This window comes from Bos mutus, chromosome 2 (genome assembly GCF_027580195.1).
Source record: "Bos mutus isolate GX-2022 chromosome 2, NWIPB_WYAK_1.1, whole genome shotgun sequence".
NCBI classification, from domain to species: domain Eukaryota; kingdom Metazoa; phylum Chordata; class Mammalia; order Artiodactyla; family Bovidae; genus Bos; species Bos mutus.
The window spans coordinates 50,575,484-50,590,863 of NC_091618.1; the positions used below are offsets into that span (position 1 = coordinate 50,575,484).

At 36.0% G+C, this 15,380-nt stretch overlaps 1 protein-coding gene across 10 annotated transcripts in view; it reads right to left on the reverse strand.

Annotated features, from left to right (window-relative positions):
• The window catches only part of CCDC150 (coiled-coil domain containing 150), a 91,136-nt gene that overhangs the window by 66,285 nt on the left and 9,471 nt on the right, over positions 1–15,380 (reverse strand). For 9 of the 10 annotated variants that reach the window (XM_070388818.1, XM_070388849.1, XM_070388853.1 and 6 more), the window contains exons 3-8: positions 12,783–13,003; positions 12,488–12,666; positions 10,058–10,126; positions 5,225–5,341; positions 3,764–3,893; positions 939–982 (exon numbers count right to left, since the gene is read on the reverse strand). In XM_070388818.1, coding sequence (XP_070244919.1) covers positions 939–982; positions 3,764–3,893; positions 5,225–5,341; positions 10,058–10,126; positions 12,488–12,666; positions 12,783–13,003 — 760 coding nt within the window. Of the gene's footprint in view, positions 1–938; positions 983–3,763; positions 3,894–5,224; positions 5,342–10,057; positions 10,127–12,487; positions 12,667–12,782; positions 13,004–14,884; positions 15,038–15,380 lie in introns of all 10 variants that reach the window. The other variant, XM_070388848.1, reaches the window with a different exon arrangement.

The window sequence follows — 15,380 nt, forward strand, 5'->3', positions numbered from 1 at the left end:
TTTTAATAAAATGTCTTTTTTAAATTGAAGTATAGTTGATTTACAATATTGTTAGTTTTAGTGATTCAGTTATATATAAATGTTATATATGTTATATATTTATTCAGTTATATATAAATGTTATATATTCAGTTATATAAAAATGTTAGTATATATTAACATTCTATATTATATATTAATGGTTAATTATAAATGGTTAATTATATATATAATTCTATATATAACATTTGATACTATATATTATATATATAATGTTAATATATATAATATATACATAATATATATATTATGTTTATATTATATACATGCATATTATATAGTAATATATGTATATATAATGTGTATATATTATGTATACAATATATACATATATAATAAGAATATATATAATAATATACACATTCTTTTTCAGATTTTCCCTTATGGGGGGAAGGGTGGGGAGGGATAAATTAGGAGGTTGGGATTAACATAAAATAACAATCAAAAATGACCTACTATATACATAGCACAGGGAACTATACTCATTTTTACCATTTTTAAGTGTACAGTTCACTTAAAAATATTTACGTATCAAGTTTGTTTAGTTCAGCAGTATTAAGTACATACATTCATGATACTGAGCAGCCATCAACAAAAATAGTTAATATTTCTTACATATTATTAAAAAAACTTCATTACAGTTCATTGACAATAGGTATAAAATGCAAATACATCTTATTTTTGCCAATTTACCTTTTTTCAAATTCTAATAATCTGCATGAAATAATTTATTTAATAATATCCAGTTGATAACAGTTCTGGATATAAACTCATATACACTGAAACTTTTAATAAAGATTTTAGAAGAATCAGAAGGACTATAAACCAACATGAATGAGGAAATATTACTTAGTGAAGAGATGAAAGAAAACCTCTGTACTCTAAAGCTCTAAATTTACCTTATTTTCTTCAACCAACTTGGAAATGATGTCGTCTCTAGAAACTAAAGACAAAAAGTTCACATAACTAAGATGTTAATAACTTACAACTATATTGAGATCACATGGTATTTTTTCACCTGAGAAATTTTCATTTTTTAAAAAAGATTTTTAGTCTGTATTTTGCAGAAATAAGCAGAACGCCCGTATTTCTATCATGTTTTTATAGACTTGAAACTAAATCATGGAAAACTAGTCCACAGTCACATGCAATGGTAAATGAGGCCACATTTTGCTCAATAAACAGATAATGACAAGTTTCTGAGGGATTTCAAGCCGGCGAGGCAAACGATCAAAAGCTGTTTTGTTAGATTACTCTGACGAAGACTCCATAAAAACAGGGAGATCAGTTTAGTAGCTGTTGCAGTAACCAAAGTGTAAAACAATGAAAGCTGCTCTAAAGTAATGACAATGGGAATGTAGAAGAGTAAGCAGAGATTGTCAAGACTTGGTGACTGACCAGTGAGGTGAAGGCAACAGATGAGTCAAGAAAATTATCTAGTGTGCCGCCCTGGACAGCGGAGTGGATGGTGGATCTAATGAAATACAGAATTCAGGGCAAGCAGCAGGTTTGGGAGATATAATGAGTAATAATGACTCCAACACTTAAGCTTTCATCATGTGTTTTGAGGTATTTGTAAGGTATCTAAATATAGATGATTAGTTGGCAGTAAGATACCATCTGGAACTCAGGAGGATGATTTGAGGTGTGTGTGTGGGGGGTGGGGGCGGCGATTTGAAACCACTCAGAGAGTCTGTATATATAGTGAAGAGAAAACCAAAGACAAAAATAGGCAAATAGTTTGGCATTTCCTTCTCTAGGGGATCTTCCTGACCCAGGGATGGTACCCGAGTCTCCTGCATTAGCAGTCAGATTCTTTACCACCGAGCCACCAGGAAGACCCTTGATATACTAGTAGCCAAAATACGTAAACTCTTCTGAGATTAATATTTGGCTTCACAGAAAATTCATAAAGATCTATTAATTTTGTCACTTAAGTATTTAAAGCCAGAAAAATTATAAAACACATAAAAATTCACATTTACGATATACTCAGGAAAAGTATACTTCTTGAAATTGAGTTCAAGACTTATTTTAAATAAAGTCTAATTTAACGTATGTGAAGGATCAAAAAGGTAAACTATATGATCTATCTTGGAAATTCCACTACTCAAAGAAAGAATCAAAGTTTATTCTATTTAGGAGAACAATGTAATCACTTTAGTGTGTGTGTATTCATGCACACACATATACACACACATATATATACATATTTATTGCTAATAATAAAAAGGTACATTTTAAAATCCATTGAAGCAAATATCTAAAGGCATTCCTTTTACTAATCTAGTTATAATAACTATCAATATTTGTATTTTTGAGTAATAAAATTGCATGCATGTAAAACATCTATTATTCAATATGAAGCATATAGCTGGTATTGAGACAGGTCTCTTTTTCTTTATGTTAGTTTGAATTACTGTTGTTCTAATCTTAATGTTTTTAATGGTCTTTCATATATTCTTTAAAAATTCAAAAGGAAAGCATTAATCTATCAAGAAAGAAACATTTTTTAAAAATCACTTAATCAGAAGGACAACTAATATAACAGAAAGATCTGTATTTTAGTCCCAGCTATTCTATTTATTGGGGGTCCTTCAATATACATCTTTTATTCTTCTGTAGAATGAGGTATATTTTATCTTTCTCACAAGTTTGCTGTAAGGCTCAAATGGGATACTCATAGTATCATAAAATGTAATTGTGTTTTTTTAAGTATGCAATCATAGGAAGACAGAAACTTATTCTGGAGCATTATCAGTGAGAACTTCACAGAATAATTCACTACTTGACAACTATATGGCAAAAGAGTACCTTCTGCTAAAAGCAGCAAGTAAAACCATTAAATGGATTACTCTTTGCTCTATTTTTTTTTTTAATTTCATTTCTCTTTCCTCACCCTCATTACAGCCACACTGTAGAAGCCACAATAACAAGAACACTGGGTTTGGAGTTAGAAGATCCAGTTTAGGTCTCACTTCACTATTTATTCATCCTGTAACTCTGGGAAGTATAGGTAGTTTTGTGTATTACCTGAGATAATTTTTGTGAAAGCCCTATTTAAACCATGAAGTGTTAGTCACTTGTGAGGCACTGCACTGGAACTCTGATTTCTACAGTGAGATCTATTTGAAAACTGCCTTTATAATTATATATTAACAAATAGCAGTCTGATAAAGGATGTTGGATTGGAAGAAACATGTCTCCAAGCACCCTGGGATCAAGTTCAGACACTTCCATTTTCTACCTTTGCATCTTTAAGGACTCTTTAAAAAAAAACAAACGTTAAACAAGTTAATCTAAGCTCTGTCTATGGTAGATTAGAACCATCCATTTCTACAAATATAAGTTAACCAAAATAGACTGATAATCTGAAGAATGGAGAGTCTGACATGATAAATGGTTAGAATCAGTAACTCAGCAAGGATTAATGGCCTCATTCCCTTATTAGCACTCAATCTAGATTCATAGAACCCAAACAGTCCCAAGTCCACAAACAATTAAATAAACTTGGTAAAAATCTAAATAATTAGTTTAAAATTAAGAGGGTCGAATTCTAGTTTTTTCCCCTCAGTGCCATGGACAGAAAGAAAGTCAGCAATTTTTTACATTCTGTGGGAATACCAGTATCACTGGCCACTACAAGAATTTGCAATCTTGAAAGCTTGTGCACAAAATCTCAACAAACTAACAAAAGTGAAGTTTCCAGCATCCATTTTCATACCAAGGTCAGACTTGAGCTGTGAGGAAGCGGTCTCCAACTCTCCTTTCTGTTGCTGCTCCTGTGCCAGTAGTTCCTGGGTGGTCTGAATAGAACTGCGTAGGGCAATGCAGTTCTCCTGCAAAATTTGCACCTGAAATTGTGCAAAAAAAAAAAAAAAAAAAACTCCTTTTAAGCTATCTTACAGCACAGGTGTAAAGCAGATTTTCTGAACGTTACTGGAGGAAGAAGCAGGATTTTTATGTTCAAGATCTCAGCAGAGTACAGCATCCTACAGTGGGGCCATCCAGGAGACGTCTGTGCACTCAACACAGCAGGCACCAGCTCAGGACCAACTGCTGAGCGCTCGAGATGTGGCCAGCGTGAGGCACGGAACCTTTACTTTTATTTAAACTAATTTAAATGTAAATAACCACATGTGGTTACTGGCCTCTATATTGGCAGTATAAATTATAGCAATAACGGATCATTTGCAAATTCCTTAAGTAGAATCCTTTAAATAATTCCACTGTTAGGGACAGTACTGCTTAAAATAATAAACATTACATAATCTAATTATAGGTATTAGGATTTGAAGCTACTGATTGCCTTGGGTGCTTGTAATTTAGAATCTTCTAAATTAACTCCTGGAGTTGGTGATGGACATGGAGGCTTGGTGTGCTGCGATTCATGGGGTCGCAGAGAGTCAGACACGACTGAGCAACTGAACTGAACTGAACTGAAATTACATATGAGTGAGTGAACTTGAGTGACAAACTCAGTCATGTCTGACTCTTTGCGATCCCATGGACTGGAGCCTGCCAGGCTCCTCTGTCTGTGGAATTCTCCAGGCAAGAATACTGGAGTGGGTGGCCATTCCCTTCTCCAAGGAATCTTTCTCACCCAGGGATCAAACCTGGGTCTTTGGCACTGCAGGCAGATTCTTTACAATCTTGAGCCATACATATAGGTACTTCAAATAACAACTTTTGGAGGCAAAAATATTATGCTAAAATAGATAACGAGAACTGAAAACAGCCATGTAAACACATTCCTTACTGGTATTCTTTGCTTCAAATGTCAGCTCAGTTTAATCCTTCTTTTCTATCTACATCATGTACATATAATATGAGACTAGGGCAATACCTTCCAAAGTCAATTCCTGGAACACAGAGTATGTGGTAGGGGAATGATTCCCTCCCAGGAGCTAAGAGTTCACCTCTATAAACCCTGACACATAATAACTTCTTTGTCCTTTGCTTCCCCATTCATAAAGTAAGAGTATTGGACTGAACGGCATCAGAGTGCTTATTTTGGACTAAAATTTTTTAAGTTGTAGTAAGAGTGTTAATAGCGGATTACTAAAGGAAAGAATTTAATAAATCTAGAGGAAATAAGCAAAACTATAGGTTTGTAGCCAAAACACTGGCTTTTCCCTTTTGGTTTCACTTCCCCAACATAAACAAGGAGAGAAAATCTCACTACCTGTTTCCGTTCCACCTCCACTGTTGCTTCCATTTCTTGTATTCTCAGTAGCAAGGCTGATCCAGATTTCTCAAGAGATTCCCGTAGGTGCTTCTCCTGGGACAGTTGTCTCCTTAGCTACAGAGTAACACTGCAGTTAGGTGAGACCAAGGGAACTTCACAGCAGTTTAACAAAGATCAAAGTCACCATGAAAAGTTTATAGACATACCATCTCACTTCCATTCTTCATACAGTTATGACTGCCCAAAAACATGTTTTTGTTTCTCCCTAATGGTTAACTTTCTAAGAAATGCAGGGTCAAATTTGTTACCCTCACCTTCCTACTATTTAAGTCTGTTTTCCAAACTGCAGTCAAGACTCATTTGTAAGTTGCAAGAAGCATTTGAAAAGATGGGCAAAAAAGAACACAAAGAAAATACTGGAGCACACAGCAAGTAGTGAGTACCACTTCATGAAACGTCTGTGTATGCTGCTGTGTAAAATATGTCAGAAGTTTGAAAAACACAAATACGTCTTATGTATTTTCTGTATTTTAACTCTATTTTTCTATAATTTGATTTCTTCATCTATATATGTGTATGTGTTTTTTATCCCATATTATAACCATTTCTCTGAAAGCTGTTTTAATTATGTATTGGATTTTTTTGTGTTAGAATTTAAAGATCAGAAAAAATAATGAAGTAGTTGCTAAGTAGCAGATAAAAACAGCATTCAAGAATTTGGGTACACTGATCTTATTTCTATCCATAAATGACTATAAGTCAGATAAAGATACAAAGAAGGTTAAGTTTTTTTTTTCCTTCTTTCCAATTCAAATGGAAACTGAACGTGGCACTAGTGGTCAATACAGGAGACTCCGGTTCAATTCCTGGGTGGGGAAGCCCCCTGGAGGAGGGCATGGCAACCCACTCCAGTATTCTTGCCTGGAGAATCTCCATGGACAGAGGAGCCTGGGGGCTGCAGTCCATGGGGTCGCAAGGAGTCAGACGTGACTGAAGCAACTGAGCATGCATGCATTCCTTTTATAAACTGATAATAAATTGAAAGAAATTCTATTTTTAAACCCCAGTAAAGACAACTTGAGTATATTTTATAACTCTTTTCTACATTGTACATATGTAATTTATAAGTGTCTTCTTGAAGGATGGTGTATTTTACAGTTTTAAAGTTTTTTAAAGTGAAAAGGATGAAAAGTATGTTGATATGAAACTGTTACAAGATAGACTGTTTTGGAAATGTTCTATGATTTTCTTAACATACACCTAATACTGAACATCTGGACATTTCCAGTGTCTTGCTATTCCATACTGCTCTGCTGAACATGATTGTGAATAAACCTTTCACTGAATTTCTCATTATTTCCTTGAGATAAATCCTACAAAAGGAATTACTAGGTTAAAAGTATAAACACTATTTTAGACTTTTCATACATTTTGTAATTATTCTTCCAATCTTACTTTCTTATCAGTAGTATTTGGATAAATGCCATCAGCACTAGAAATTATCACATTCTTAAATCTTTGCTAATCTAATAAATAAAAGGCAATATCTTAATACTTTTTTCATTTCTTTGGCTCCTAGTGAGATTAAAATTTTCCAATATGGTTATTAATTCTTCACATATTTTCTGAACTGTTCTTATCCTTTGCCCACTGATTTTGAGGTTTTCAAAGTCATTTAAAGTTCTTTAAAAGGTACGATATTAACTGTCTAATTTCATTATGTTTTTTTTTTTTACATGTATAAGATTTTAATTTTTATATAGTCAAACCAACTGAGCTTTTAATAATCCTGTTCCTTCAAGTTTCAAAATTCCTTCCTTAACCAATGATCAGTTAAATATTAGTTTTATTTAAGAATGAGTCATAGTTTTTGCCTTTGGCTGTACTTTTCAGGTTCTATTTTAGTATCAGATTACAACCACTTTATAATTTAAGAGAAGCATCATATACTCTTCTAAGCTCTACATCAAATTATACAGTATAATTTGCTCAAGATATAATTTAAGTGCCTTAGAAAAGGAATCTTTATTTGACAATTATACTACTGAGATACTCATTCCTAAAGCTTTATTAAGGGCAATCAGTTAATCTATTTCATGTTTATCAGAATCAGATTTTATATATATATTTATCTCTTAGAAAGGATATATACTGCATTTACTCTATTCTTTGTATAGCTCTGTTATGGGTTGAACTGTATCCCCCCAAAATTCACATGTTGAAGCCATAACCCCAGTATCTCAAAATATGACCATAAATGGAGATAAAGCCTTTAAAGGGTCATTTCAGTAATGAGGTCACTGAGGTGGGCCCAATCCAACGTGACTGGTGTCCTTATAAGAGGAAATCTGTACACAGAGACACCAGGGATGTGTGCACAGAAAAAAGACCATGTGAGGACACAGAGAAAAAGGCAGCCACCTGCAAGCCAAGGAGAAAGGACTCAAGAAAAAACCAAGCTTGCTGATATCTTCATCCTGGACTTGTTGCCTCCAGAACAGTGAGACAAAAACTTCCATTGTTTAAGTCTAATGTGTGGCAGTGTGTGGTAGCCCCAGCAGAATACATCCTCCTTGCTCCACATACCCTCAAGACATTCATGTTTGACTCATACAGTCCTTCTTAGGTCCTCAACAAGTTCAACGAAAATTCAAGATTTTACCACAGCACCAAGAATTAAGACTTTTCCAATAAAAAAAACAACACTAAGTGGCAATCCAATGGAGAAAGGATAGTTTTTTCAACAAATTGGTGTTGGATCCACTGGACATACACAAACTCATATAAAGAATCTAGATACAGACCTTACACCTTTCACAAAATTAGCAATTCAAAACCTAAATGTAAAATGCAAAGCTATACAACTTCTAAGATAATACTGCAGAAAAATCTAGGTGACTATGGGTTTGGCAATATTTTAGATATAATTACCAAAAGTATAATCCATGAAAAAAGTGGTAAGTTGAACTTTATTAAAATGAAAAGCTTCTGCTCTGCAAAAGACACTGTTAAGAGAAAAGACAAACTATGGATTGGGAGAAAATATTTGTAAAACACATATGGATAAAGGACTGGTATCCAAAATATAAAAGGAAGTCCTAAGACTCAACAATAAGATTAAAAAAAAAAAAGGCCCAGCTGTAAATGGGGAAATGGTCTAAGATACCTCACCAAATAAGATAAACAAATGGCAAATTAACATATGAAAAGATGCTAAATAATCACATTATCAGGGAACTGAAAATTAAAACAAAATACTACTATACATACACCTATTAGAATGGTAAAAACTCAAAACACTGGTGAGGATGTGGGACAGTAGGAACTCTCTTTCACTGCGGGTGGAAGCGCAACATGGTACAGTCATTGCAGGGCAGGTTGGCAGTTTTTTAGACATCTAAACACAAGCTTACCATAGGATCCATCAATCATGCTCCTAGGTATTTATCCAAACAAGTTAACAACATGTCCCAAAATAAAAAAAAGACCTGCACATGAATGTTTATAGCAATTCATGATTGCTAAACTTGGAAGGAACCAAGACATCCTTCAGTAGGTGAAGGGATAAACTTTGGTACATCCAGACAATTGATTTTTCTTCAGTGATAAAAATAAATGATCTATTAAACAATGAAAAGACATGGAGAATTTAAATGCATATGCTTAAATAAGTGAAAGAAGGCAGTCCAAAAAGGCAACATATTGTATGATTCCAACTACAGAGACAATGAAAACATTGGTAGCTGCCAGGTGCTTGGGAAAAAGAGGGTGGTGGTGATGAGTGTGTAAAGCAGAGGGTATTTTTAGGGCAGTGAAGTGAAACTCTTTTGTATACTGTAATAAATTAAAAAATGAAACAATCTAAACTGTGGACTTAGTAATAATGTATCAATTCTGGTTCATAATCAAATATAACAAATCAAAGGCACCAGACTAATACAAAATGTTTAATAATAACAGAAACTCTGGGGGTGGGGAGAAAGGGTATATGGGAACTCTGCCTATGTGCAATTTTTCTAAAAACTTAAAACAGCTCAAAAAAGTCTATTAAAATATCCAAAGTATTTTTTTAATGTGAAACAATATATTCCAGCAATGAACAATAACGCTTTTGTCAGCAATTACTGATAAATAAAGCACTTCACATAAGAGAATGTTCCAGATATAGCTACACTTACCACCTTAAGCACACTAAAATTTATAATTTTTAAAATACTATATCTATTTCTGTTTTGTAGAACAGAATATTTTAAATATAATTTGATCCTTTTGATTTGGACTAATGTCAATTATTCTGTCAGGGGATACTGAGGTTTTTAGGACACTGTCAGGGTGTATTGAGTTAGTAATTCTGACTCTTCCCACTGTTTTCAGCTGCAGATTTTTAGTCCAACAACTTTTAGTAGCCACCTACTTCATAATTCCAATCTGTTATCTACTTAAATAGAGGCTGAAAGTTATAAGGTAAAATTAGATGAGCAGACTTATTAAAAGCTTTTTATTTTAAACATTAAGTTAATGTAAAAGGTCTTTGTGTGAAGGGGTCCACTAACTAGTGGACGGGCAACTGCATGAGTTCCATGGTTACTGTTTCCCTCCTGACTCAGAGAGCACTTATTTTTTATTTCAGTTTTTATGGCACTATTGAGGTGAAAGGAAGTCTTAATGTCATATAAACGCAGGTCTAACTTCAAGCAGCATATTTTAAAAATCTTCCTGATAGTCACATTTTCTTCTTCAGTGGTTTCTTCTCACTCTATTCACTTTCTTGACTTCCCCCTCTACAGTTCCAATGCCCCCTCCACCCCCTCAGCATCCTTTTTACCTTACCTCTTGAATTTTAAGGTTCATTTTACGTTTTGTGGTCTTCAGTTCCTCTTCAATAATAGCCGCATTCTTCTAAAAACAGAAGTAGAAAAGGTTCTAAAATCTGATAGGAAAACTGTCCATAGGTATATAAAATCTAGACTTTTGAGGGAAATCTATAAAAGATATTCTGACTACAGTTATAAATACTTCTTAATATGAATCTAAAGAAATTATTACAATGAGATATTTAACGTTATTTTATTACTTTGATTCATGACTTCTATCATTTTCCCTTTTAGACCATTAAAAAATGATTAGTCACAGGTACCTCCTGTGTTAAATTCAATCATCAGAGGAAAGAAAACCTGGTAACTGCTAGATATTTTTCTTATGGGATATATTCCTATTTTTTTTAAAGTACTCTATTTCTTCTAGGGCTTCCCTGGTGGCTCAAAGGTAAAGAATCCGCCTGCCAAGGCAGGAGACATGGGTTTGATCCCTGGGTCAGGAAGATCCCCTGGGGAAGGAAATGGTAATGCACTCCAGCATTCTTGTCTGGGAAATCCCACAGACAGAGGAGCCTGGCAGCATATAGTCCATGGGGGTCACAAAAAGTCGGATACAACTTAGAGACTAAAATAACAAACATCATTTCTTCTAGCCTCAGATATGCTTAGGAGTTGAGGATGAAAAACACAGCTTTCACTATTCATTCTTTCATAAGATGTAAAACCTCAGAGTCATCTATGCCTTCTTCCCTACCTTGAGCCCCTGCCCAAAACCATATTCCAGCATACCTTTCTTTTCAAAATGCCACAACTGTAGTTCAGACCTAATACGGCCTATGCCTCAAATAATGCAATGGATTCCTAACCAGTGTTCCTGTCTCCAGTCTCTCCTCCTATAATTGATACTCCATACCAGGGACCCCCAACCCCTGGGGCCATGGACCAGTACTGGCCTGTGGGGTGTTAGAAACTGGGCTGCACAGCAGGAGGTGAGCATTGGGTAAGGGAGGGAAGCTTCCACTGTGTCTATAGCTGCTCCCCATCACTCACCTTACTGCCTGAGCTCTGTGTCCTGTCAGATCAGTGGCAGCATTAGATTCTCACAGGAGCATGAACCTTACCATGAACTGCACATGTGAGGGATCTAGGCTGCGTGCTTCTTAGGAGAACCTAATGCCTGATGATCTGAGGTGGAGCTGAGGCAGTGGTGCTAACACTGGAGAGCAGCTGCAAATACAGATGATCAGTAGCACAATCAATGTGCTTGAATCATCCTGAAACCATCCCCATGGAAAAACTGTCTTCCAGAAAACCATTCCCTAGTGCCAAAAAGGTTGGGGACTGCTGTCCTATACTATTTCTGGATTAGTTTTCTTATTTTCATTATGTCACTTTCTTATCTCTGGAGAAGGAAATGGCAACCCACTCCATTACTCTTGCCTGGAAAATCCCATGGACAGAGGAGTGTGGTAGGCTACAGTTCATGGGGTCGCAAAGAGTCGAACATGACTTCACTTTCTTATCAAAAATCTTAGTCACTCCCCCAAAGACCAAGCCCAACTACTTGATTACTCTTGATTTTGAGATCCTTTATGAAGTTAGCCCTAGCTGATTTCCAACTTACTTCACACAAACTGGTGTGTCAGGCACACAAACACTCTGGTCAGGCTAGCCTATGCCTCTCCCCCTAACTGCATCCAGCAGAAAGATGCAGGTTCAAATCTGAGATACAGGAATAATACAGGGAAGTGTGATCTCAGAGAAGTGACCTCTCTCTGGGCCCCAGTCCTCTTATCACTAACATAAGGACAATAATACCCTAACCTGGAGGTTTTGCAGAGATTAAGCAAAGTAACATGTTTTAAACAAAACAATCTCTGTTATACTGCCTGGCCTATGGAGGGAAGACAAATTTCTTTCCTTAGTCTTTATTTTTTGCTGCCTCTGTGAGTGCTCTTTGAAATGTCCACACCTCTCTGCTTTACCTTCTAAAGGTTCAGCTCAGGTCCTGTCTCTTCTTTGAAGCCTAGCCTAATCTGTTCTAGACAAGACATGTACATCTTCTTAAACCCACCTGAACATAAAACACTTAGCTGGCAATACTGGCTTACATTTGTCCTATGTTGTCCTTTAGTATTTCTTATACCCTTATTTTTCCTCTTTAGTTTCCTGCTGTGCCTTCTTCTCCAAGGAAGCATATAAGCTTTTGAAGAACTCAGACTCCCTCACACCTCTGGGTCTTCAAAAGTCGCATAGAAAAGCTCTATAAATATTCAGTTACTAATAGCACACAATGCTTTACACTGTCAATGGAGATAAATTTCAAATGTCAAGAATCCTCACATCAACATCACCTATTTTTAAAAGTCAGTTTTTTGGGTCTGTTGCCTCCTCCAGCTAACACATAATGGTGAATTTGTTATCCAGAACTTTGGACACAAACCTTTGTCTCAGAGGCAATCTCCAGAGTAGCAGTCAACCTCTGCACCTCGTCTTGTGCTTTGTCTTCCTCCTCTTTTACATCTCGCAGTTGCTGGCGCAAATTCATCACTTCCAGTTGCAACAGCTTGAGGTCCTTGGAATGCTCCTCCTGTATTGTATTCAGTCTCTCCTTCAGAAAATCTACCAGACAGGACAGAAGGGTCATCAAGCAGCTTAAAGAAGGTGAGGAAAAGAATCACAAACTCATCAAGCACCCACAAAGGACCAAATTTCCGGTGATTCTCTTCTCTCTGTACCTGTTTTCTGTGGGTTCAAATCCTTTTCAGTTTGCAGACGGAAGATGTTCATCTTCAAGGACTGGATGAGACTTTCCAGACGGCACATTCGATTGACCAGGAACTCACAGTTTTTCCACAAAATATTTGTTTTTCCTGAACAAATTATCTCATTCTGGATAGGTCTAGTGGTGTTCTGGCTCACAGGTTGTTCTAAACATTCTGGAGTTTCCAACTGGCCCCTGGACAAAGATGCCAATATACCAATATTATAAAGTAATCCCAACCATTGAGTTAGAACTGGACATGGCACAACAGACTGGTTCCAAATAGGAAAAGGAGTATGTCAAGGCTGTATATTGTCACCCTGCTTAGTTAACTTATATGCAGAGTACATCATGAGAAACACTAGGCTGGAAGAAGCACAAGCTGGAATCAAGATTGCCGGGAGAAGTATCAATAACCTCAGATGTGCAAATGACACCACCCTTATGGCAGAAAATGAAGGAGAACTAAAGAGCCTCTTGATGAAAGTGAAAGAGGAGAGTGAAAAAGTTGGCTTAAAACTCAACATTCAGAAAACTAAGATCATAGCATCTGGTCCCATCACTTCATGGCAAATAGATGGGGAAATGATGGAAACAGTGACAGACTTTATTTTTTGGTGTTCCAAAATCACTGCAGATGGTAACTGCAGCCATGAAATTAAAAGATGCTTGCTCCTTGGAAGAAAACTTATGACCAACCTGGACAGCATATTAAAAAGCAGAGACATTACTTTGCCAACAAAGGTCCATCTAGTCAAGGCTATGGTTTTCCCAGTAGTCACATACGGACATGAGAGTTAAACTATAAAGAGAGCTGAGCACGGAAGAATTGATGCTTTTGAACTGTGGTGTTGGAGAAGACTCTTGAGAGTCCCTTGGACTGAAAGGAGATCCAACCAGTCCATCCTAAAGGAAATCAGTCCTGAATGTTCATTGGAAGGACTCATGTTGAAGCTGAAACTCCAATACTTTGGCCACCTGATTCGAAGAGCTGACTCATTTGAAAAGACCCTGATGCTGGGAAAGATTGAAGGTGGGAGGAGAAGGGGACGACAGAGGATGAGATGGTTGGATGGCATCACTGACTCAGTGGACATGAGTTTGAGTAGGCTCTGGGAGTTGGTGATGGATGGACTGATGGACAGGGAGGCCTGGTGTGCTGCAGTCCACGGGGTCATAAAGAGTTGGACACGACTGAGCGACTGAATTGAAACTGAAACCACTGAGTCAATGTTGCATTTCTACTGAGAATAAACAGTAAGTTCTTTAGTTAACAAGTATCTGATAGCCTCTGCAAACTTAACTACAGAGAGAACTATTAGGTAAATCCCATAGACAGAGGAGCCTGGTGGGCTAGAGTTCATGGGGTCACAAAGAGTCAGACATGACTTAGCAACTAAACGACAACAACTAGGTAAAGAGAATGAGACCAGTATGGGATAGGTAAAAATTACTGACATTTTAATGGTTGTTTTAATCTGGATTTTTCATAAACTTGCTTTGTATGTAAAAACAAGTGATACATAAAACATGCTAAATGCTAATTCTATAACATAAAATTAAGAATTAGTTAGCATGGAGGCAATATACTCACATCCTTCTTAGAAAAATTTTTAAACAAAGACATAATAAAAATTCCTATTTTGTTCTAACATACTCAACATTGGTACAATTTTAATCTTTTAACTGCTCAACAGTTATTTACTCTATAGGTGCTGTAACACCAATCATACTAATTTTTGATCTTCATAAGAGACATTCAGGAAATATATATATGTAATTTTAAAGAAAATCACACCAGTAAATTCAATATTGGCTGTGTAAGCACCCATATTCTTCAGGCCTTTAACAATCTAACTTTTAATGGGAATAACTTCTTCCATAGAACAAAGGAAAAACACAGTTCTTTTTTTGAGTACTTCGTACTCTTGCCTAGAAAATCCCATGGATGGAGGAGCCTGGTAGGCTGCAGTCCATGGGGTCACTAAAGAGTCAGACACGACTGAGCCACTTCACTTTCACTTTTCACTTTCATGCATTGGAAAAGGAAAGGGCAATCCACTCCAGTGTTCTTGCCTGGAGAGTCCCAGGGACGGGGGAGCCTGGTGGGCTGCCGTCTGTGGGGTCGCACAGAGTCGGACATGACTGAAGTGACTTAGCAGCAGCAGCATTCTAAACTGTGAATTTCTTTTTTAAGACTTAAAACCTCTCTTTTAATTTATCATAAATCTGGAAAAAGAAAATACAGATCATATTAATGGCATGAATCAAGTGAGATGTTCATCTTAACTAATTTCAAAGTCTATTTTTACAAAAAGTATCAAATTTTTTTCTAATTATGTAAATAATTACATTTGTTTTTAATCAAGTATTGAATATAACACACTTATATAACACACTTTGAATACCTGTTTAGAAGTGGTAGTAGCTCTATTATAGGAGGACAACCCTTTATCTTGCAAATATTTTCTAATTAATATTCTATTCATAATGGTTATTTCTCAATTCTTTTCTAAATGCTTATTTCAACTGCCAAACCATCCATACTGTGACTCCTTATTATAACCAGTGA